At 45.0% G+C, this 25,470-nt stretch overlaps 1 protein-coding gene across 8 annotated transcripts in view; it reads left to right on the forward strand.

Moving 5' to 3' along the window:
* The window catches only part of Kalrn (kalirin RhoGEF kinase), a 589,603-nt gene that overhangs the window by 350,841 nt on the left and 213,292 nt on the right, over window positions 1-25,470 (forward strand). For 4 of the 8 annotated variants that reach the window (XM_038346659.1, XM_038346663.1, XM_038346660.2 and 1 more), the window contains exons 17-25: window positions 2,214-2,432; window positions 4,421-4,570; window positions 6,496-6,610; window positions 9,666-9,781; window positions 10,276-10,398; window positions 12,506-12,688; window positions 13,853-13,971; window positions 19,122-19,188; window positions 19,689-19,798. In XM_038346659.1, the coding sequence (XP_038202587.1) occupies window positions 2,214-2,432; window positions 4,421-4,570; window positions 6,496-6,610; window positions 9,666-9,781; window positions 10,276-10,398; window positions 12,506-12,688; window positions 13,853-13,971; window positions 19,122-19,188; window positions 19,689-19,798 (1,202 nt within the window). The remainder of the gene's footprint in view (window positions 1-2,213; window positions 2,433-4,420; window positions 4,571-6,495; window positions 6,611-9,665; window positions 9,782-10,275; window positions 10,399-12,505; window positions 12,689-13,852; window positions 13,972-19,121; window positions 19,189-19,688; window positions 19,799-25,470) is intronic. The other 4 variants (XM_038346661.2, XM_038346665.1, XM_038346662.2 and 1 more) reach the window with 1 other exon arrangement.

Here is a 25,470-nt window from a genome sequence, read left to right on the forward strand (position 1 = left end):
CATATAGTCTGGTGAGGGGGAAAGGCAGGTGCGGTGGGCACAGGGAGAGGTTTAGGTAAAAAATGAGGGAGGTCGTCCACAGACGCTAAGAGAGCTGAATAAATCAACTGTTAAGAATGGTCTCTGTCCTGCTATTCAAGCCGAGTAGAAAGGATTTCTGAGTGTTACTATGTTTCTAGCCACCCTTGTCCACCACGAGCTTAGCCAGCACTGTTAGCTGGAAGGCAAATGGTTGCATCTGAGGTTGCAATGGCTTTCTCAAGTCAGAGGCACTCTGGCCTTCTCACAGGATTGTCCTAGTCAGGGACACTGTTGTTATGATAGATCACCATGACCAATGTCCTAGTCAGGGACACTGTTGTTATGATAGATAGATCACCATGACCAATGGCCTAGTCAGGAACACTGTTGTTATGATAGATCACCATGACCAATGTCCTAGTCAGGGACACTGTTGTTATGATAGATCACCATGACCAATGTCCTAGTCAGGGACACTGTTGTTATGATAGATAGATCACCATGACCAATGGCCTGGTCAGGGACACTGTTGTTATGATAGATCACCATGACCAATGTCCTAGTCAAGGACACTGTTGTTATGATAGATAGATCACCATGACCAATGTCCTAGTCAGGGACACTGTTGTTATGATAGATAGATCACCATGACCAATGTCCTAGTCAGGGACACTGTTGTTATGATAGATAGATCACCATGACCAATGGCCTGGTCAGGGACACTGTTGTTATGATAGATCACCATAACCAATGTCCTAGTCAAGGACACTGTTATTATGATTGATAGATCACCATGACCAATGGCCTAGTCAGGGACACTTGCTATGATTGATAGATCACTATGACCAAAGTAACTTGGGGAAGAAGGGAAAAGACTTACACTTCCTTCTCACTGTTTATTACTGAAAGAAGTCCGGACAGGAACTCAAGCAGGATGGGAACCCAGAGTCAGGAGCTGACACAGAAGCCATGGTGGGGTGTTGCTTACTGGCTTGCTCATCATGGTTTGCTCAACCTGTTTTCTTATAAAAACCCATGGCCACTAGCCCAGGAATGGCACTTTATCCAATTGCCTGGGTCCTCCCATATCAATCACTGCCGGCTTGCCTGTAGCCTGATCTTGTGGAGGCAGTTTCTCAGTTGAGGCTCCCTCCTCTCACATGACTTCAGCTTGTGTCAAGTTGACGTAAAACTAGTCAGCACAGGGCCGGGCGGTGGTGGCGCACGCCTTTAATCCCAGCACTCGGGAGGCAGAGGCAGGTGGATCTCTGTGAGTTCGAGGCCAGCCTGGTCTACAAGAGCTAGTTCCAGGACAGGCTCTAAAAAAGCTGCAGAGAAACCCTGTCTCGAAAAACCAAAAAAAAAAAAAAAAAAAAAAAAAAAAAAAAAAAAAAAAACTAGTCAGCACAGGAATCACGTCTGTGTTTTGTCTTGCAAAGTTTGAACCCCATTGGGGGGGTGGTTGTTTTTTTTCTTCCACCTGGTCCTCCAGCTAGGCCCCCACATCCTCTTGGAGTTAAGGTGCAGAGCACAGATAGCCAGAATCAGAAACCATAAAGTGAGATCCTGAAAGGCTTTGTAGATAACAATGGGATCCTGCCTTGCTCATCCTTGGCTGCTGCTGGGCTTCTTTGGTGGAGTAATTGTGGGGTAGGAGTTGGCAGTGAGGGGTCAGGGTGAGAGTGCCCTGCCAGCCAAGTTTACCCGTTTTGCCAGAATCCTTTTCAATTGATTGCTAATGTCTAAGAGTGTGCACTGCCAGCTGAGATTTGTGTGACGTGTTTGGGGGGCTGAAGGGGGAATCTGCTTCCTTAATCTGTGAAATGCTGCATCAGTAATCATTGAGAGTTCAGTGATGAACAATTTTATGATTAGATTTGAAAGGGAGATTAAACAAAATGGTCATGTTTCTACATAACTCCTGGTTCTCTGTGAACTGAAATGTCTTTAAAATCTAGGGTAATGACAGGAAAAAGTTAAGGATGGGGTCAGGAGTTAGCATCCTGAGAGACGAATGAAAATGTATGATTTCCTTTTGTAAATGTGCTTTAAGAGACAATAATGTATATTAATCGGCGTGACAAGTGGATCAGTCATTTAAAGCTCTTTAACTTTTCTGCATCCTTCCAACCACACCTCACTCCACCCCCTCCCATATCACACCTGGGCTGCTCTCCTTCCCTGGCGCCCAGTCCCTCTTTCACGCCACTTCCTTGCAGAAGACGCACCAGAGCGCCCTGCAGGTCCAGCAGAAAGCGGAGGCACTGCTCCAGGCTGGCCACTACGATGCCGACGCCATCCGGGAATGTGCCGAGAAGGTGGCCCTCCACTGGCAGCAGCTCATGCTAAAGATGGAAGACCGGCTGAAGCTAGTCAACGCCTCTGTGGCCTTTTACAAGACCTCCGAGCAGGTGAGGGGAAGGCTGTGAGAAGTGAGCTGAAGATGGAAGAGGCTGTGTCCTATCTCACACTGCGGTACAGCATCAAAAAGCCAGGCCTGTCAGCACTAACCTTTGAGAATAAAGCAGTGGCTTGTGGGGACCCTGCCATTGGCTTTCTTATCTTTTCCCCGCTTTACAGCAAGGAACCATTTGGGGATTTTCTTCTTTTTTTCCATAAATTTCTCAAACTCATCAGATCAATATGGAGGTGTTAAAGTAGAAACTGGGTGTGATGAATACTAGATTTGCGCAGTGTATCAGTCAGCCGTTGTCACAATAGTGCTGTGTGACAAGCTACCCCACACTTGGCATTTGTTTTCTGTTGAAATATCTAAGGACAAGCTGATTTCACTGAGCTTGGTATATCCAGACTCCAAACTGCACCTTGCATCCAGCTCATTTATGTGTCTTTATCCTTCTTGACCAGCAGGTACTTAAAATACATTCATAGTCAAGGATCCAGAATCTACTTCACAAGACCACTTCAAGTCTTTGACTCTGTCCTGTTACCGAACAGGTCTCAAGTGTCTTAGTCTTAATATTTTTGCATCTTTGTTATCTATTTCTCAAGACCTGAGCTTGCCTGCATGCTTTGTGTCTTGTATTAAAGGCAGTAGCACAGATGGGGCTAGACAGGTACCTCGAGGTCAGGGACAGACTTCTCGTGACATGGCATGCATGTGTGGCTGTGATGTCATCCAGCTGAGTTTATAATTCAGTGAGCATTCTATCCAAAAACCACATCTTTGGACAAGGATGTAGCTCAGTTAGTACAGTGTTGCCTAGCAAGCCCTTGATTAGAATTTCAGGATCACCCTTAGCAACATAGAAAGTTCAAGGCTAACCTGGGTTTAATGAGACCCTGTCTCGAAAGTGAACATACTCTTTCCCAGGAGGTGTGACTTTTTCAGAGGAAGCCAAGACGGTTGCAGCTGCTCTCCCTTGCTTCTGTGTCTGAGAAGTAACCAGTGCTATTGATGGGAAGTAGAGGAATTCGGGTTTCTGCTTTCCATTTGCTCCATTGTGTTTGTCACCTTAGGGATGGAATCTATCTTCTTCCGCATGCTAGGCAAGTGTCTGCTGGGTTCTTATTTTCCGTACCCTCCCTGCAATGACAGGAGGCTGCCGTGAGACTCCCACTGCAACCCTCAGCCTAAATCTTCCTCTGAACTCTCTTTGAATGCTCTGATCTCTTCTGAGGTCATTTACAAGGTCACTCAGCATGGCCTCTCTGAATTCTTATAACTGCAAAGAAAAAAATTTATCTTTGAGGTTAATCCAAATGTATTCTCCCTCAGAAAGAAATATGATTTTATAATAGATGTCCTAAAGATGTCACTGCCTTATGGTAGGACTTTGAACATCTGTCCCCAGGGGAGTAAAAAGATGACTTTTGCTTATGGCCCATAAATCACACAAGAGAGGCAGCTTTCCCCTTTACCACTGCTGAGGCTCCTGACGGACAATGCTGAAGGAAGCCACTGTGTATCTTCTCCAAGCCTGGTCTACATAAATCATAATTATCATAAGGTTATAACAATACAGCTATACAATATATACATGCATATATATTGTGAGATGGATATGATATATGTGTATATATGTATGTGATGTGTCATATGTATATATATATATGATATATCATGTTGAAGCCCCCTAAATATCCAACCTGCTTCTTCATTTCTTACTCCTCATCATATTCCTGAGTGAAACTATCAACTCCTGTAGCTTAGCCATCAGCTATAAAGGATAATTCTACAGTCTCCATCCCGAGTCCATCACAGTCACAAGGTTCTCAAACACATCTCTTCAGAGTATCTCGGCAGTGGTGGCTGCTCTGAATCTCCAGGCTGAATTTCACAGGCAGAGCGTCACTGTGTAGAGTTCTGTTGCTGAAGTCAGCAGCGAACATCGGCTGCGCAGCTCCTCACCGAGCCTTTTCTCCCGTGACTCACTAGGTGTGCAGTGTTCTGGAAAGCCTAGAGCAGGAGTACCGGAGGGACGAGGACTGGTGCGGTGGGCGAGACAAGCTGGGGCCGGCGGCAGAGATGGACCACGTCATCCCACTGCTCAGCAAGCATCTGGAACAGAAGGAGGCCTTCCTGAAGGTCAGAACACACTGCCACACATGGTCTCAGATCCCCGCCACACTCTCTCCTCTCAGCAGCCGGCACCCACTACTGTTCCGTCAGGGCCCTAAGATAACACTTTAAACACTCGCTTCTTACTTTTCCTGACACTTTTGGTATCATCAGGTATAGGATGCACTGTCATTGTCACTGCTGTGTTAGGATATTCCACCATCACATGGTTATGGTCGCAAGCTTTTACTCAGTTACATTCAATTTATAAAAAACAATTTGCTTTTTTTCTCTTTTGTGTTGCTAGAGATTGCACGCGGGGCCTCGCGCCTACTAGGCAAGCACCCTGCCGTTGAGCAATAACCCTAAAATGATCTTTTGGCTGAAAAGAGCATAAGCCTACTCAATAAAGTTATTAAAATGAATCTTTTAATCAATAAATTCAGATACTATTTATCAATCTAGTCATTTTCAATTAGCAGCAAATATCAGTGTTTATTCTGTGTGAAAGCAGAAACACATTTCCTGGGGGCTTCTGATACAGACTAGGAAACCCAACCTCCTTCTCTGGCCTCCTCACATGCATGTGTGGGCATGTACACCCACACACCTGCACAATATACCACATACATATATATGACATACACACACACATACACACACAGAGAGAAAAACGTAAAGATTATTTCTTTATAAAATTAAATGATTCATTTAAAAAAGAAAGAAAACCTCTTGGACCAGTGTTTTTCATTTATGCCTAAGGCCTTGAAGAAAAACTCCTACAGTACAGGAAATGGCTCCCCAACACACACACAACCTTCTGTTTGTTTTCATTGATTGACCCATCTAGAAGTCCTTAGCCTTGGACCTCTGCCGATGGCTTCCGATTCACGAGCCTGAGTTCCTGTCAACTTAAAAGTTATAGTTATTATATAACAGTCATTGAAAGTACGTAATTTGCTCAAAAGCTGAGTATAAGATTTTAAAATTTAGCAGTTTGATCCACAGATAATGTATTAATTTTAAATTAATAATCAAGTATGTGCTAGTTTTATAGCTATGGAAAATTATTTTTAGAGAAATTTATAAATTATAAGGGCTTAGGGGACACTAGACATCCTCTGTCAGTAGGTCTGCATTCTAGATCTGAAGTACTTCCTTCCTGCTGCTCTTCCCAGCCCCCAGTCCCACTCATGAGGGAAATGTGGTCTTCTCCACCAGCCACTGCTGACGGTTGTGTACAATGGCTTCGACTCTTTCCTCAAGATTAGTATTTCCCAACAAGAGAGTTTTTTGCTAGGTCTGGAGAGTTGGCTCAGTGGTTAAGAGCACTGACTACTCTTCCAAAGGTCCTGAGTTCAGTTCCCAGGAACCACATGGTGGCTCACAAAACCATCTGTAATGAGATCTGTACACGCAGGCAGAACACTATACATAGTAAGTAAATAAATCTTTTAAAAATATTTTTTAAAAAGACAGAATATTTGTTAGTGTTATTTAGGTAAGGAGAACGTGATTGGCACTCAAATAAATTTGAAAATTGTTCTTACATTTAGATTTAGAATTATATTATCAAGTGTGTTTGCTAAATGTACTATACTAAAGTGGGTTTCTGTTCCCTGGGCTTCCACCAGTGGTCATGTAAAAAAGTATTCTCTTGTAGAAAAAGAAAACCAGCCTGGGTGTGATCGTTAGCAATGACCAGGCAGCATATAGATAGTAAAGGGCTGGCTGATTTCTGTCTGAAACAGAAAAAGAAGCACTTGTTTTAAAGAGAGCTCAGAGCATGGGAATTAGTGTCCCTGTGAGCCGGAAGTGACCTCCAGAGCTCTGCTCCCACTGGATCCCTGCAGCATCTTCATCACCCTCAAGTCCTTAGGCCTTCTAAAAAGGCGCTTCTTCTCGTGTCCTGGATTCCACTGGAGACGGCCTCACTTCTTTGTCTCTCTTAGGCCTGCACTCTGGCACGGCGGAATGCTGAGGTGTTTCTCAAGTATATCCACAGGAACAACGTTAGCATGCCCAGTGTTGCCAGCCACACCAGGGCACCCGAACAGCAAGTAAAAGGTGAGTAAGTGGCCTGCCAGCCACAGGTCCCGTTAGATGCGTGAGTGAGAGACCTGCTCTCCCTCCCCTCCCTGTAACAGGCTGTGTACCTAACCCTCGGTGATCTCAAGTTCCCTGGTGCTTCTCCTTTAAGAAGAGACAGTTTGGTATGAAATGACATAAAGCCAGCCCTGGTGATTCACAGTCCATTTCTTAACGTTCAGAAAGATTTCTCCAAGTTTTTAAAATGTATTTGCAAGTCCTGGACCACACTGCTTAGCAGAAAGGTTGTCTAAATGTTTGCTACACAAAACATGGAGTCCAGTTAAGGAACGCCGATATTACTTGGAAGCTAATACAGAGGGAATTTCCGGCTCCCTCGGATCTACAGAATCTGCGTTCTGTAGGCAGAGAGGGTTTATATAACTACTGCTCTAGGTCATCTTTATTGCCTCTGAATTCTATGGAGTGTGTGAGTATGTGAAAAATAGCACAGACCGTTTACACCTATTTATCATCCGACCACACTTGGCCTCAGCCATCGTTCCATTCCCAGTGGTTGCTCCTGCCATACAGAAACTAGCCTTCGCCCATTTTCTCGTCCAGTTAGAAATTCACAGCTCTGGAGAGGAAGGCTGGGAAGAAGACCTGAACTGACTTGGGGTGAGGGGTGAGCCAGTCTTCGGGACACCATGGTCGGAATGGGGATCGGCGGTCTTGATAGAGTTCCCTTCCCTGCTGGGATCACTCGAGAGTTGGGATGATCCAAATCACTGGAAAGAGATAAACAAGAGGAGGAACCCGAGCTCCTGCCTTTAGTCTTTGAAGGAGACCCTGTAGTGGCTGACTCCATGTCACCTTCCAGGACATCTCAGAGTATATGTTCTGACCTCTGCAGATGGCTGACTGGGTGAGGCCAGGCTGCTGAGAGTCTACCCTCACACCGCCACTGCGTGCGATGGATACCCAGAGAGGGCTGGTAAAGCTTCATCTATGAAAGCTCTTGGGAAGGGGGAATAGTGACACCTGAAATGCTTGGAGCTGTCCAGGATTTGGACTATGTTGTCTACCTAGAGTTTCTGCAGGCACAAACGCTAAAGAGATAACAGCTTCTTCTACCCTCACCTACTAGAAGCAGACACTGTAGGCAAGACCTCCTATTTCCCCTTCATCTGCTGCCTGGATCCAAATCCAGTGCCACACAGTTTAGGGTCTTAACAGAGGAGCAGATTGATGAACAACCGAAAACTCTGTGGCTCACCGTGAGCATCTTTTGTCCAGGTGATGGTATGTGGCAGCCATTAGTATGCCATCAGCTGCTATGGCTAAGCTCAGCAATTCAGCTGTGTCTTTCAGACTCCAGATGTTGGCTAAGGTTTTTGTCTATGCATTCTGAGCTCTGAGTCCAAGGCTACCCAAGAGTTCTTTATGTGGTGCTAACAGGGAGGTAAGGAGCAGGTCAAGTCTATAGACACATTTCAAACTCCTATTTGTGTCATGTGGATTAACAACCAAGTCCCTTGACTGAGCCAGAAGTCAGTCTGAGAGTGAGCAAGTATATTTGATCACTCTGGGAAGGAGCTGAAATTCCCTGCTGAAGGCATCTATGGTGAGCCACTGAAGGCTATGGAACCTCTCAGCCTGAAATGGGTACAGACAGAATCTATCCTTGGAGTCAAACCTCTAGGCACAGGGGAAGTGAGGGGGATTAAGGAATAAGTAAAATCAACAGAAACTATTAAGTACAGACACTGCAGTTGGGTTGTACCATCTCAGAAAAGTTCAATAATGTATATCTGACATCCACCAGGGACCTGGGAGACCAAGGGTAGATAAGGATGTGGTCTCGAGTCAGAGGATCCTGCCTAACTCCAAGCTCTGCTCCTTCCTATCTGAATGAGCCTGACCATGCAGGACTGCCTCAGTTTCCTCATCTGCAAAGGGGGGACCATAAAGATACACACATCATAAGTATCATAAAAATGCTCCTGACACATAATGAATGCTTAATAAACTGATTATCTATGTCCTCATCTCTGTATATTTTACCAACATTTAATAGTTTGCAGAAAACAATAAGTAAATATAAAACAAAATGCATTTGCTTGCTTCAAGCATAGATCATATTATTTAAAACACTTAAGAAATCAGTCTATGGCCAGGTGGTGATGGTACATACCTTTAATCTCAGCACTAGGAAGACAGAGGCAAGTGGATCTTTGTGAGTTTGAGGCCAGCCTGGTCTACAAAGTGAGTGCCAGGACAGCCGGGGCTGTTACATAGAGAAACCCTGGCTCAAAAAAATAAATAAAGGAAGGAAGAAAGAAAAGAAAGAAACCAGTCAATCAATCAAGCTAGCAATCCAGATGACAAGATAGTGTTAAGCGAATAAGGAGATGGATGAATACCTCCTATGGCTCCTCTGGCTCCTTTGTCATGCTGACTGCCTTATATTCTCATAGTATCATTAGGAACAACATAAGAAGATCTTCCAGCCTTCCTTAGGATCATATCAAAAGCTGTGTGGAGTCTGGGCCTAAGACAACAAGTAGACCCTAGTGCATGCAGCCCAGTTTCCACCCACCCTCTACTCAGAAGCTGCAACAGTAGCTCTGCTGTTAAAGTGCCCTCTGGTTAACTCCTGTGCAGGGCGGAGATCGTGGCTCATTATGTGGGCTCCCGGCATTCTCACTACTGCTCAGCTCCTCCAGAGCTCCTCAGGAATGCCTAAGAGTTCTAGCAGAGCCCACCCATGCTTGCCAGCCTCCAGGTCAACTGTCAGTTGTTGCCTTAGGGGCTCACTTTCCAAAGCCTCTTACAGTAAGGACTGATGGGTGCCAAGAGACCCTGGGTCTGCGGTGGTCCACTGTCAGGTCCTCAGAAACAGGTCCCAACCATGCTCTCCCACTCGTGGTCCCCAGGGGAGTTGCGTCTGTCTCCAGATTTTATCCCCTTCCTTCTGATGCTCTATTAGTCCCACAGGGAGGCTTGTAAGTCCCTCCCCTGGGTAGTGGGACTGACATAGTTGGGACTTGGTGCAGAGTCCCATGCTGCTGCTCACCTCCTCTTCCCACAGCCATCTTGAGTGAGCTCTTGCAGAGGGAGAACCGCGTCCTGCACTTCTGGACCTTGAAGAAGCGGCGGTTAGACCAGTGTCAGCAATACGTGGTGTTCGAGCGCAGTGCTAAGCAGGTATGTCCAGAGTTCCCTTGGCTCTGCCTCACTGCTGGGCCTTGTGCAGATGGCCACAGTAGCAGGCACAGTCAAGATGACAGGCGAGGACAGAATAGGGATAGCCAGGTTCCCCTTGTCAGTAATTTAGGCTGACTAGGCATTCAGTACTGAGTTTGACACCAGAAGTCATGATAAGCTGTTTAGGTATTCATGGGGTCTGACTCATGATAACCCCCAGCTTATACACAGCTACTCACTGGGTCTGACCTAGAATACCCCCCCCCCGTTTATATATAAATACATAGATAGTCATGGCTCTGACATACGATAGGACCCCAGTTTACTGCTTTGTGGTGGGCTGTTCCAATAATAAAGAATTTTTAAAAATAACTCCCTCAGAGATACACGCCCACCATTCTGTCACCTTTCCTGGGTCCCTTCCTCACAGTACGGCAGGTTTTCCTACTGACAGCTGCCTTCTGGGCAACTGATGGTGGTGTTTCCTCCTACAGGCGTTAGACTGGATCCAAGAAACAGGAGAATATTACCTCTCAACACATACCTCCACTGGAGAGACCACAGAGGAGACTCAGGAGCTACTGAAAGAATACGGGGAGTTCAGGGTGCCCGCCAAGGTAGGGAGCATCCCAGCCCCTCCCCAAGTCATCCTGCCCCTCCCCTTCGTGGGCACCTTTACCTTATGGCAACAAGAGCAGTCTCTGGACACAGAACCATGCAGCCCTAGGGCACAAGGAAAGCATGTCTGGGGTTGTCTTCTTTGGAGCCTAAAGCTCCCCCAAATTACATCTCCAACCGAGAAGTTGGTTGCTAAGATTCCTCATCGTGCTGCAGATTCCGGGGTCTCCTCTGTTCTCCCAGGCCTCTGAAAGGACGTACAGAAAACTCTGACTGCATTGTAAACATCTTCCAGGGGTGGGAGGTTTCACCTGCGAATGTGTTGGACTACATGCATGTCTCTCTGGGGATGCGTGTGACCTGGGGACTGCAGGTTGGACGCACCTATATTCTACATATATCTACATTTGAATGTCTTGGGGCTTATGGGATGGAACAGCAATTCAGGGACTGATCTCTGTGAGTTCGAGGCCAGCCTGGTCTACAGAGCGAGTTCCAGGACAGGCTCCAAAGTTACAGAGAAAATCTCTCGGATTCCAAAAAGGAAAAAAAAGATTTCTCAGGTTTTTCTGAGAAATTTTAGTTTCAAAATTCAAAAGTGTGCTAAAATATGAGCAGGTGTTTGCTGCAGCCATCACTTCCGCTGCCCTGTCTTACCCAACAGCCCTGCCCTGCTCTGCCCTCCGATGCAGCTCTGCTCTGCCTTCATCTTCTCTATTGTAAAGTCCCTCTGCCGTGACATACTTCTCACTTTGACATTCAATTACATGATGCCTCGAGCCGCCAACTATTTTGTATGAAAATCTTGTCCCCTCTGGAGATTTTAGGAAGGGGCAAATGAATACTTTTTTTTTATTTCTCCATTTGTTCCCCCAAGCTCCCAAGCTCAACCCACAGCTCCCTGCAGAGGATTGTAGACTGAGGAAATGCTGAACAAATTCTTGTTACAAATGAAGTTAACTCAACACATCAAACTTTTAGCTGCTTAGCCCTGTAATAGGCACTGACTACATTAATCACTTTATCTCCCTGGAATAGAAACAGAGACAAAATCTCATAGTAAGTGAGTTAGGGTCATCAGATCCTAGCCTGTGCCAGCTTGCATGTTTAGTGCCTGCCTCGGGTACAGAGACGAGCAGGGACTAGGAACAAAGGATCAGCGACAAATGCTGCTGTCACTGTTGGTGGTATGAATTTGGGTGAGCTCTAAAAGCTGGACCTCAGGTTTTTGCATCTGTCTGGCAGAGACTTATCCATCACCCCTGCATACTTCCTAAGGATGTTGTAAAACTCACATGAGTCTCGGGTGTGTTCGTAACATGCTCTATAAGTCACCAAATCACTATGTTGATATTAGAGAACCTCACATCAATAGCAATGGCTAACATCTCTGAACCTTTTCTGGAGATGTGAGCAAAAGCCTTATCACCTAGATAAGGGACCAGGGAAACAGACCAAAGAAACAGTTCCACTCAGTAGGAACATGTGTGAGGGGTTACTTACAGGACTATGGAAAGCTTACAGGCCACTACACCAGTGAAGGAAATGTCACTGATCCCAGCAACTGCTATGTGTCTTTTAGACTTGGCATGGCCTTGTGAATCCTTCCCCCAATGACCTTTAACTGTCTAAAATCCTTGGGAAGGGTAGGGTCTCTGGAGCCCTATCCATCCTCCATGATGGAAGGTCAATCTTGTACAGGTTTCCTTTAGGCGATCACAGCTGCTGGCAGTCCAAGAGGGTGTGGCCACAACCCGCCTGGAAGACAGTGTTCCACTGCCAGGTTTCTTATAGTGGCCCCTGTGCACACCTGCTGTGCTGCAGGCATATTCTAGGCAGTAGATAGTGTTGGCCCATTAATGTTTGTGGTGACTTTATGAAGCAGGTACTATTATGATTCCTATTTTATGGGTAGAGGAACTGACAGAGCACGGGAGATTTAAATAATTTGTTCTAGGTTACCCGAAAGGTAAGTGACAAAGTTGTCATGTAAACCCAGTTCTCAGCTGAGGTACCTATGGCTGCTGGGCAGAGCAGAGGGGGAGCTTAGGGCAAAGGGGCCCGGGAATAATGTGATCCAGTAATGTTAGGCCATCTCTTGGACAGCAAACGAAAGAGAAGGTGAAGCTTCTGATCCAGCTAGCGGACAGCTTTGTGGAAAAGGGCCACATCCATGCCACAGAAATAAGGAAATGGGTGACCACAGTGGACAAGCACTACCGAGATTTCTCACTGAGGATGGGCAAGTACCGGTACACCCTGGAGAAAGCCCTGGGAGTCAACACGGAGGTGCGTATCAGGTGCTGTCCGCCGGAGCTCCTTCCCTTCTCTCCCTCAGTACTGCTAGCCTCATTGAGGGAGCACATTTCTGAGCTGTGAACCCTATGAACCTCGTGCATTTTTGATAGGTTTGGGGAACTCTTACTGATCCATTCATTTCAAGCCCCCCCACCCCCCACACACACCCATGATCTATGTACTGCAGAACTGGCTAGCCAGGAGCCAGACCTCTGAATACAAAGCAGAGGTTTGGTTTTGTTTTATTTTTCCTGTGTAGTTAACTGTTGGCTCTGAGGACTAAACCCTTTACTTTGATCTCATCAGCGCTGTCATCTAACCAATTATGTTAATGAGCCAATGATTAGAGTCCCTAGCACGTATGCAAATGGGTCTCAGGAATAAGGGTCACAGTTTATGCGAAGGCTGTTTGACACTTCAACTGAAAGAAGATACGAAGTTCCACGAAACAAAGGAAGACTGACTTTTAATCTCTTTTTTATAATGGAGGTCAGTGACCTATGAATTAAAAAGCTAAATCCAGCCTATCACTTATTCTTAGGACTTCTAACTCATATATCTTTAAACAACCCTCTGGTCTGAGGCAGAGCAGATTTGAGTAAAGTGGTCAAACCACTAAAATTTGAGACTTATAATTTCTCCCCCAGGCAGTGAGGGGTTTTTTGTGTGCATATGGTGGGGTCCCATCATACATAATACCAGTGATGGTTTAAGCAAGCAGGGACGAGCAATTACAGGGTTTAGTCACTGATCAGGTATTCTGTTCCTGTTTCCACAGGAAACTGCTTGTTTAAATAAAAAAAAGTTATTTTCTCTTGACAAATGAGAGGTTTTCAGTGTTTTCCTATATTTCTGTTTCACATTTATTTTATTGATGAAGAACCAATTCTGGCTAGTTTCTGTTTAGATTTAATGAAGACCAGAGGTCTGGAAATCAGATACGTAATGTCTGTAGCTACAGATAGTAGCACTAAATGTTTGGCCAGAACATCCTATATGGTTTTTTCCTTGAAAGCAAGAATTACCCTATGAAGATGGCTTGTGGGTGGGACCTTGGGACACCCCCCTCATCTTATCATTTTCCGTGAAGTTGTTTTCACCGCTTCCCTAAGACCTCACCAAGGTGACCTGACCTCTGTGACACTTCTCATGCAGGATAACAAGGACCTAGAACTGGACATCATCCCAGCAAGCCTTTCGGATCGTGAGGTTAAGCTCCGAGACGCTAACCATGAGGTCAATGAAGAGAAGCGAAAGTCGGCTCGGAAGAAAGAGTATGTGTGTGGGTGGGGGGAGGTGGAACTCCCACTGCAGCGAGCAGACTCTTCCTTACTCTTCCCTGCTATCCATCCCTTGTGACAGTATCATCTGGTCTACCTGCAGATGTGGGAATGGCCATTGAGAAGAGAGACTCACTGGAGATCTCTCAGCCTCTCCATTCCCTACTAAATCCAAGTGCTCTTCATGTAACAGGGACTTCCCGGGGGACACCTATCCTTTAGAACATCAAATTTTACTTCACAGTGTCAGAACTCAACAGTAACCAAACCAAACCAAACCACTTCACGTAACAGAAATCAGAGCAGGGAAGCTAAGCAACTCTCCGCAATGCCGTGATCAGTATGTAATAAATAGAACCAGAATTCTGCCTCTTCATTGCACACACCATGTTTTCCTCCAGTGTCCCTCACTAACTCCAGACCTCAGATGGTTTCCTAATGCCCTCTGAATAATGATCAGACTCAACACCCACCATCTGGCCCCACCTAAGTCAGTTTTATTTCAGAGTGCTTCCCAGGTCACGTGACACACTTTAAACAGGCCACTGTCACTGACTTCCTCATTGCCAAGAACATTAAATGCAGTTACTCATGCAGTTTTCCAGCCTAGTGCCCTCCTATTTTGGTTTTGTTTTGGTTTTTTTTCTTTCTCCCCCCCCCCAATCTCTCTCTCAATCTCTCTCTCTCTCTCTCTCTCTCTCTCTCTCTCTCTCTCTCTCTCTCTCTCTCTCTCTCTCTCTCTCTCTCTCTCTGTGTGTGTATGTGTGTGTGGTTTAATTTGGTCCCCCTTTTCCACTCTATTGATCCTTTAAAGTCCAGCTCATACCAAATGCTTTCATGAACTCCTACTACATCCCCTGCTGCCCTGTTCCATTCCTTTCTGAACGTCTATTCTTTTTTTTACTTATTCTGTGGTCATGCCTCACTAACTAGAGTATAAACTCTTCAGTGATAGGATTATTTTATACCCTCTTATATAAACCAGTGGTTGCCAGAGTAACAGGGATACCACAGTTGTGCAAGAGACATTTATGGAATACTATTGGATCTGGAACTGAAACCTTAGTTGGGAGACAAGAAGATACCCAAAATTATGTAATAAATAAACCCCATAGCTGAATACAGTGGTACATGCCTCTTATGGCATTACTCAGGAGGTTAAGGCAAGAAGATTGGCAGTTCGAGGGCCAGTCTGAGTTAACTTTGGAAGGAAGGAAGGAAGGAAGGAAGGAAGGAAGGAAGGAAGGAAGGAAGGAAGGAACGAACTAAGAAAAGAGGGAGTGAGGGAGGGGGAGGGAGAGAGATAAAAGGAAGGAAAAAAAAAAGAAGAAGCAGTTGATAGCATCAGTTTTATTACTTGAATTTTAGGGATGTGCTTGGGCCAGAAAAAATAAGGTGCCATGGAAGGGGTTCAGTGTCTCTCCTTCCCCACCTCTGCATCTGGTTTATATATGGATTTCAGTCTTTGCCTGGTGAATAATATTTTAAATGGCAAGGAATATGCACCCTGAATTTGGCCTTGAGAGTGAATTGTGGAGGTCAGAGGTAAAGTTGATACCCGAGTTTACTCCTGTGTCACAGGTGGCACATAGGGATAAGAGGCAGCGAGAAGACAGAGGATGCTAAGATTCAAACATTATGGAAGAATCTGAAGTTGCCTGAGACATCCATTTATTGAATCCTATTTTTCTCAGAATAAAAATGTCTAGGGTCAGAATCCATTTAGAGAGCTAGGACCAATTTATCTTTAGATTCTTGCTCTGTTCTCCAAGTTCAGCCAGTTCTTTATATTCATGAGTCCCACATCCTCCCATTTAACTAGGCTTGAGTTGGAAATATTCAGGGAAAAAAACTGCCTGTACTGAACATACACAGACTATTTTCATGTCATTATTTCCTAAGCAGTATAATATAGCAAGTGTTTGTGTAGCACTTACACTGTCTTGGGTATTATAAGTAATCTAGAAGTTATATAAAGTATATGGAGATATATGTAAGTTATATGCATATACTATGCCGTTTTACAGAAGGAACCTGAACAGTTGCAGATTGGGGTACCCACAGGGATCCTAGATCCCATCCCTTAAGGGTACGTTCTCAGTGAATCTTGATCTCAGCAAGGCAGAAACACATTGCTCTCCTGATTGGTTGGTGAGGAGGTGGTTATTGATCCACATTTCACATTCAGGAACTACAAGGCCTTGAACGCAGGAAGAATAAGCTATGTCAATCTTACGATATCTTGATACTTTATTTTCTTTAAGCTGAGGGTATAAAAATCACCCATATGCAGAGATCATAGGAGGAGCTTTATAAAGAATATTTTATTATAGTCTGAATGATGCTCGAAAGAAACCAATGTGTCTGGGATTAAGTGGTTAATGTTATCAAAATGAAAAGGGGAAGTCCGGGCGGTGGTGGCGCACACCTTTAATCCTAGCACTCGGGAGGCAGAGGCAGGCAGATCTCTGAGTTTGAGGCCAGCCTGGTCTACAAGAGCTAGTTCCAGGACAGGCTCTAGAAACTACAGGGAAACCCTGTCTCAAAAAACAAAAAACAAAAAAAAAAAAAAATGAAAAGGGGATTACAGCTTCCTTAAGCCTGAAGAAACAAGAGCTGGTGTGCAGAGTCAGAGTCTTTCATGTGAGGTTGTGTTGGTTCTAGAGCTGCGTAACAAAGAGCCACAACTTGGGTGACTTCACCAACAGAAACTTACTTGTCCTGAAGCCTGAGAGCTGAAACCTAGGAGTGAGGAGGTTCAGTTTTCTCTGAGGGTAGTGGGGAAAAGATCTGCTCCAAGCCCCTCCCCTAATTTGTTAGTGGAATGTTCATTCTTGTGAACATTCTTGTGAATTCTTGTGGCATTCTTCCTGAATATTTATGCCTGTGTGCGAATCTCACCTTTTGCAAGAACATTGGCCATGTTGGATTGAGACCCATCCTGCTCCGTACTGTCATGGTTATTTCCAATAGATCTGAGGAATGAGGATTTGGATAGACTAAATCTCGGGGAAGCAGTTCAAGCCATAACAGAGAAGCCAAGGAGAGGATTGTATTTGGCCAGCCCTCCTGACTTCTTTCTGGGACAGTGTAGAAAATGGAGGAATGTATTGTAAAGAAGGTTGGCATAGAAGAAACAGGAAAGAAAGAACAGGAAGAAAGGAAAACCAACGCAACGATGTGTTCCCAGGGCCGGCTGTGCTCCTTCAGATTGTCTGTGGTTTCACAGCAGCCTACAGACCCAACCTCTGAGCGTTTCCCAGGATCCTCTGCACCAGGCACTCTTCTCACACCGACTTACTCAATCCTTGCAGCCATCCTGGGCGGTCAGCTGCAGTCTGGGGAATCTGATCTTACGTTTAGTGACTGGCAGATCCGTAATTCAGTTCCTGCTTGTTTACTCCAATATTCACCCTCTTTCCACTCTCCCAACAGAGTGAGAATAAGAAGAGAGTGGCTAATTGACTTCTGTACAAGTGAAGTCTTTAAATCAGCCCTTTAACAGACAACCACTGTTAGAATGAGACATCGCTTTAGGGAAAACCCACCAAGATGACGATCCCCTGAAAGATACTGCCCACACAGGATTTCTGCTCATGTTTTCCAAAGGACACGCCTTGGGGATATAGTTTCTCAAATTTTTCATGTGCTAGAACACCTGAAAAAATAGGAGTTCTCACCATGAACTATATGGAAACCTGATGCTGATAATGTAATATAAATGTGTAAATGTATAGTTTTTGCTAAATTAGATTATCCCACACCAGCTAAGAAGCACTATTTCTAATAGAAAGTATGGAGAGAAAAGGTAAAATAGATGCACGATAATGAAGTCATACATCATACATGCTCAACTCCACTATGTTATTTAGGGGTCCAAGGAGGGAGTCCTTTCCTTAAAGATACAGAGCACAGCTAGGTGATGGTCAGGTGACGGTGGTGCACACCTTTAGTCCCAGCACTCAGGAGGCAGAGTCAGGCAGATCCCTGAGTTCAAGGCCAGACTGGTTTATAGAGTGAGTTTCAAAAAGGCTAGGACTACACAGAGAAACCATGTCTTTGGAGGGAAAAAGATGGAGCATAAACTTCTGTTCACAGGAGCCTGAAGAGCATCAATCACTTAACATTATGAATTAATATTGAGTGTGCCAGTGTTGTGTCCATAGATTTTTGATGCAAATAAATCTCACTGAAGGTATTGCCTAAATACTGAATAGGACCAGCCAAGGTCAGAGATCAGGAAACTGTGGCCCACACCAAACTGGACTCATCCTCTGTTTTATATACTTCTGTAATCTAAAGCTGATTCTTATATACTAACTGGTTGAGGAAATCAAGCAGAGACTACGTATGGGGACATGTATGACTTTTAGTGGCCTAGTTTCATTGGAACACATCTGCACTTGTCTCTGTGGTTCCTCTCATGTTACAACATCTGTGGTGAGTGGCTGTGCCAGAGACTGAAGAGCCCGTAAATATAACCTGGTTCTTCACAGAAACTTTGTAAAGCCCTAAGCTCAGTGATGTGTTGGACATCTCTGCCTGCCCTGGCACCTATTTAATCTGAGTACTGAGCTACTTCAGTGTAAGTCTATAAAGTACTGAGCAGACAGCATTCTGGGCGCTGTGAGAAAGATCAGGAAACTGCACTTCAGACTAACTGCTGTGCTACAGTGTGAGCAGTCCCGTACCTTGTACACACATGCCTGTGCACACATGCAGTTGGCATTGTGAGTGGCACCGTATCTTGTACACACATGCCTGTGCACACATGCAGTTTGCAGTGTGAGTGGTCCCGTATCTTGTACACACATGCCTGTGCACACATGCAGTTGGCAGTGTGAGTGGTCCCGTATCTTGTACACACATGCCTGTGCACACATGCAGTTGGCAGTGCTTGTGTATCAGCACTGTAGAAGTGGGGCAGAAAAGCACAAGAGCGTGGAACCAGCTGAGCACAGACATGGAGCAGGGATGGAGAGCAAATGACCTGGGTGAGAGTGACTCAGGAGAGGGAAGAGTTTCACTGGTAAAGTGGGGGTGGGAACACTCAAGTGTCACAAGTGCTGGGGTGAGGGAGCGAAGTTGGAAAGGAGGACGCAATGTGTGTACAAGCAACTGAAAGCCCGCTCATTTCCTCCTAGATTCATAATGGCGGAACTGCTCCAGACGGAGAAGGCTTATGTGAGGGACTTACATGAGTGCTTGGAGGTAAGTCTTACAGTGATCGGTTTCCAGCCCTGATGCAGAAGAGGCATGCAGGCTCTTGGCAACACCTTGAGGGCAGCCCGGCACTCTTGCCGTTCTGCTGGAAAGTAAAAATGCAGTTGCGGAGAACTTCCAGAGTCAAAGGCAAATGCATGGGAATTTAAGGTGCCTTGGGAAAGAAGGTCTACACTTCTCTCAAGCTGGAGCTAGACCCAGACCCCCCCCCAAAAAAAATGGGGAAGGGGAGTATGTCAGGCACTTTATTTCAAAATACAAACCGTGACACAGATTTAATAAATAACAAGACAAGTGCACGGCCACGCTGAGGCTCGGAGTGATGGAGTGGCCAGGTGTACTCTCTTTCGGCTCCACTTGTTAAACGCTTCGCCTTGTGAACTTCGTATGCACTCATACTTCTCCTCTGGCCTCGCAGGGTGGAGGGGCCTCTTATCTTGGTTTCTCGCGGCATGCTTGCCAGTGGTGACTCTATCACTGTCTTACAGACCTACCTGTGGGAAATGACGAGTGGTGTGGAGGAGATACCCCCTGGGATCCTCAACAAAGAGCACATCATCTTTGGCAACATCCAGGAAATCTACGACTTCCATAACAAGTATGTTGGTGGGGGGTTCCATTGAGCACACTGAGGGTGTAAATGCCAGGCATCTGACTGCCCAGCAAGTGGATCAAAGCCACTGGTAAGCCTGCTGTTTTTCCTGACACAGTCTTTTTTATTCAGTCGGATCTTACAGTTAGTTTCTTGTTTCCTGTCTCCGCAATGGTACAGAATTCTTAGTGGAAGGAGAAGTAATTGTTCTGTGGTGCCCGTTTCCAGTTCTCACGAGGAGCAGACAGCATCCTCCTTTGCTCAGTTAGCATGGTTGTCGGAGCACTGAGAAAGCAAGAGTGGCTTTGTCCCCATGAAGGCTGTGGAAATCCTGACTTCAGCATTCACCTGGGACTAACCATCCTTTATTTGTGGTCTCTCGGTTTCAAATCCTGTTCACCTTTTGTCTCAAGCTAGTTCCTCCATTCTGACTATACCATCATCCTTACCCTCAACCATTTATATGTACAGATATACCAAAATATTTGGCACATCACATTTCTTGATAACTTATAGAAGACATCATTAATCACCTCTCTGTTCTCACTGAAGTAGAATCCTAGCACACTAACACCTCACAGCCCATCTTTCCAACTCCACGCTTGATGTAAGGACCCTTTATGTTGCCTGCTAAACACAGTTGCTGTTAGCAGATGGTCAAGCAAGAATACGTATGACCAACTGGTAAAAATAACTTAGTTTCTAAAATTCAAGTACAGAGACCCTTGAGATACAGGGGGGACGTGACACAAAGTCCTTGAGCAGGAGTCTTCGGAAGTCTGCAGCGGAGAAAGCTGGTGAGGCTAGTCCGGGGACTGGGTGAGCTGAGACACCAACCCTGGAGCTAACAAGACAGCTTCACAAGTCCCAAGGAAACCATATGCACAAGTAGCAAACCATCCTGAGGCAGGACTCGATGGCACTGTCCAGGGTGCTGTCTGCAGAGGTAGGAAGTACATTGTCAACACAGCCCGGGGCATATATGTGTAGCTACTGAACTGCTAAGGACCTCACTTTGTATCGCTCTTAATTTCAATACATTTAAATAGTCATAAGTAAAAAATGGCTCCCCTGTGGAACAGTCCCACTCTGGAAAATGAAGCCTCCATACAGCTCTTTGCTAAGAATGACCTCCAGGTGAGCACGCGTGTGTGCAAAAGGGATGGAGAGTTCCTGTTGTGAGGACTCATCCCTGTCAAAGCATCAGTTTTGGCGCCCAACACATGCTAACCTGTCAGGAAACTCAGGGCTGAAGTCGCATTTATTTGATTAAAATTCCCACTCTTTCTTCACCCATCATAAACATCCTTATTTGGTTAGCCTGGAAGTCTCCAGACACGGTATTTTGTCTTCATGACAGTCATTAATAAGACTCTAATAAATCTGTTCTTGACCATTGACCCCAAATTCTATCATCTGAGCCAAGCATCACCTCATCTCCTCCAGGATATCTGAGAAGACTCAGACTGGCAGAGAGTAGAGCACATCACTTTATTTGTTTGACTATGGTCTCTGAATATCATTAACCTATCTCACAAATATACCAGCTAAATATGGACATCCTGACACCACAGCGTGTGCTGCTTATGAACTCTGCTATTGTGAAATCAAGGGGAAAGAATATTCACTTTAAAACTGAACAGTTAATAACAAAATACCTAGCTCAGTTCTGCTTCTTATTCTGATTTCAGGGTGTCACCCTAGCGATCCATGGTAAATGGTTTTATAGTTCTCTAAATAGCTGCAACCCTACCTATAGCTTACGCAATGTAGTTCTAACAAATTCTTTTTAAATTCAAATTAAAGCATATGAAACCTGCACTCTGTGAAGGGAGGGAGTAGGCACTTTTCCCAGCAGCACTGCCAAGGGTACTACCTATTCAGATCACTGCAAAGAACCAGGCAAATGTGAAAGCCAGCCCTGGGCCACTAAACAATGTGGCAAAGATTAAACTGCTTTCTTCCCATAGCAACATCTCTTTGTCCTCCCCACCAGCCTCTTTGCCTCATGGTTATATTGTTTCCTCGACTATGGTAAATTAGAAGCAATAAATATTATAAAAATCAGGTACCTGAACAAATGAGTAGTTGAGTGAGCAACATTTTGTGAAACTTGAGAGAAAGAAGACAAATATGGCAGAAGAGAAAGGGGAAAGAGAATAAAACAAAAATGAAAGCAGAGGTTAGTGGCACCTGCCTGTGATCCCAGCACTCGGGAGATTGCAGCGGGAAATCGAGGGCTCATGGATAGCCTGGGGCATCATCGTGGTCAAGGAGATCTCAGTGTTTATGCAGTGCGTCCTGCGTCCTACTATCTAGCCAGCAAAGCCACTGTATTGCAGTATGACATAATAACTGATACTAGTAATAATTCTATATTGCTGTATATCTGCATTTAAATCAAGGAACTCTGTAATAGATTTAGAAGGCTACTGACTAAAAGAAATTGATGTTTTAAATTATCAATAATTTGAAGGAACATCCAAGAGTATCAAGCTGCGGACTGGGGTTTTACTATAGTGTGTGCTTTCTACTTAAGCCACACAGGTTTTTATTAGTAGAGAGAATGTAATAATTCTAAAATCTCTAATAAATAAAGATAAAAGGGTAATTGGCTAAACTTAGGAAATACCAGGATTATAAACTAAGGAGAACCTTGACATCCTCTATTTATTCAATACCTGATACCATGAACCTGGTACCACATAAAATTTACAGTAAATAGTTGCGGGGTGGGTGAATGGGTGGGTGTGTGGGCAGATGGATGGATGGATGGATGGATGGATGGATGGATGGATGGGGGGATGGACGGACTAAAAAATAAAATTACATCTTGAAAACTTGTAACTAATGTTATAATGTAACTTGTAAATAATGTTAATTATTCAAGTCATAATTGACTAATTGCTTGGGAATATCTCAGGACAGAGAAAAGCTCCTATATATGCCCCCCCCCCCCCCCCCCAGCATTACTGCCAGAGGGCCTAGACCAGCAGAATGGGATTTCTAAATGAATGAGTTTCCTGGGAGCTTCTTAGCAAGAAGATACGCAGTTGCCATCACACCTATCCACTCACTCTTTAGGGATGCTGTACTTCTCTGAAACGATCGGTTTTTAGCCTGAGTGTGTCAGGGGCTTCTGTTTCACTCCATTTGTTTATGTTTTAATCATAGCAATTCAGTGCTGTCTATTCAGAGAAACGTACTCTTCTTATGACTGGTCTGTAGCCTGGGGAGAAGAGGAAGGACTGTGGGAGACTAATTCAGAGAAAGGACTGACAGTAGTCAGACCCACCTTAATGACATAATTAGCTGTGTCACTGGGAAATTGGCACCTGGATCAAAGGTTATATGGTGAAGACATTGCATTTCAGCCAGTTACTATGGATCCGTCTAAATGGTGTCTCTGAAAAATGACTGCCAAGATTAGTTGTATATGTGTTCAAGTGGGTGGGGTCTGTCTCAAACCTTTGTCTTTGCAGATGTTAGGATATGCAGGACTTAGTACACAAAAGCAGTAGTCTCATCCCAATTAGAAGGTGAAGTGGGACGAGAGCCTTGCCCTCAACTCCCGCACTGCACTTTATCCCCTTCTAGCTAAATAAGAGAAAGTGACTGTACTGTCTGCACAGAACCTAGACCTATTTCCAGGGGATTTTGCTAAGCCTTCTGGAACACTTAGACAAAAGAGTGTGTTCTATAAATAGATCCTCCAAAGAGTAGTTTTGCTTAATCTAAAATCTGTAATTAAAAAAAAAACAATTGTTTCGCTTTTCCTTGTTAGATATTCAGCTTCGATAATGACAGCTTCTAGTTAAAATACTTATCTTTCAGTTAAATTCCAGTTCTGTTTCTTCCCTTTTAGTTATTTGAAGATTTAGTCATATTCGTATGAGTTTGAAAATAGCATTTTTATGCAGTATGGACTGTGGGGGTCCAGAGAGTCCTCTCAACTATTAGGTTGAGAGTTCCTTGATTTAACTCCCTTCATTTATACTAAAATGATTGACACTAGAGAAGAAGTAGCATATTGCCAGAGTCACATATACGCACAGATACACATGCACACACACACACACACACACACACACACACACATATGCATGTACGCACGCACTCACTCCCCTCTGGATCAGACATGGACTCCAGGAAGTAACAACAACCTCTTCAGTCTTCTCTCCCTGCCCCCCACTCCTTAGACATTGTGGTGCTTGCTACCCAGTGTGACCGTCAAAGCCAGACATTTTAATTCACAGTTAGCTATTTAAGGAACATCTCTACCTATTTATTCTACAGCTGCGTCAGTTGGGTCCCACACCTCTATAGTAATAACCTAAAAAAAAAATCTGTTTTCATGTTTTCAGTTAGAGCAAGTTTGAGGGCCAACAACCAAGGCCAGTAGCCCACCCCTGCCCCCATATACTGCACTCCTTCCTTGTGGGCATGTCTGGAAGCTAGGATTTGGCCAGGCCAGGGTCAGCCAGGAGCAGCCAGGGTACGCAGCAGTGCTGATGAGCAGGTTGGGAGAATTCCATGATGCCAGGAGAGCTGTTAAGTGCTGACTGCTGTTTTTAAAAGACATGATCTCATTTTGTACCCTTGGATGGTTTAAAAGCCACTATAAAGCCAGGCCAGTTTCAAACTCACAGCAACCCCCCTGTCTCTCCTATCTGAGCGTTGAGATTAAAGATGTGGGCCGCCACACTTGGCCAGGGCCATATTCTGATCATCTTCCGAGAGTTTCTTCTTTGGATCAGACCGTTTCCTGTTAGGAAATGAAACTATCCAGTGGTGACTGTAATACAGGCTCTGACCTGTCGTGAAAAGCAGAAAGTTCTGAGAAGCAATGAGGAAGGTAAAAGATATCAGTTCAAAAGAGTGAAGATGGGGGTGTCCAATGGAGTAGCCAGACAGCATTCACGGAGAAGGGGCATTTGAGATGGAGCTAAAAGAGAGATTTTACAGGTGGAGATGGCTTCTTTGATGGAAAGGGAGAATTTGAACACGTGCCCACCAAGGCACAAGACCAACAAGTCTAACAGGCAGGGTGGGAAAAGAGTTTGTAAGAGTGAGGTTCAAAGCCGCCCTGGATGGTGATGATCAGGGATGGATGCTGGCCCATGTGTTAGGTGCTCACAGATGTGTCTCTGAGACTGAGGGAGAAAGGTGGCCCGTGGGTGGGGGCCCAAAAAGGGAGGGGTCTGTTCAGATGAGAAAATGAACCAAACTGCAGAGACAACGTAGAGATGAGGAAGAAGAGGGGGTAGGTGGGCAGGAGGAAGGAAAGGAAGTTGGGGGAGGGGGAGGGGAGGGTGTAGTGAGATGTAGGGGTGTAGACTGGTGAAAAGATGTGAGGTGAGCACAGTGGGGAGAGGAAGGACAGATGCTGAAAACGGGGCTTCTGGGAAAGTTCTACCTCAGGAGCGTAGCAATGGGTGGTTTTCAAGACGCGTTTCTTCATATGCAAGAGAGAGGGAGGAGGAGAGAGAGATGGAGAGAGAGAATATTTCATGTCATCATGTCCTGACACCACACACACACACACACACACCACACACCACACACCACACACACACACACACACACCACACACACACACACACACACACACACACACTTGTTTGTCTGGATTTGGGTCTATGTCTTCCCTCCTTTTTGCCACATATAAGTTGTTTTAC

Source organism: Arvicola amphibius, chromosome 10 (assembly GCF_903992535.2).
Source record: "Arvicola amphibius chromosome 10, mArvAmp1.2, whole genome shotgun sequence".
Lineage (NCBI taxonomy): Eukaryota > Metazoa > Chordata > Mammalia > Rodentia > Cricetidae > Arvicola > Arvicola amphibius.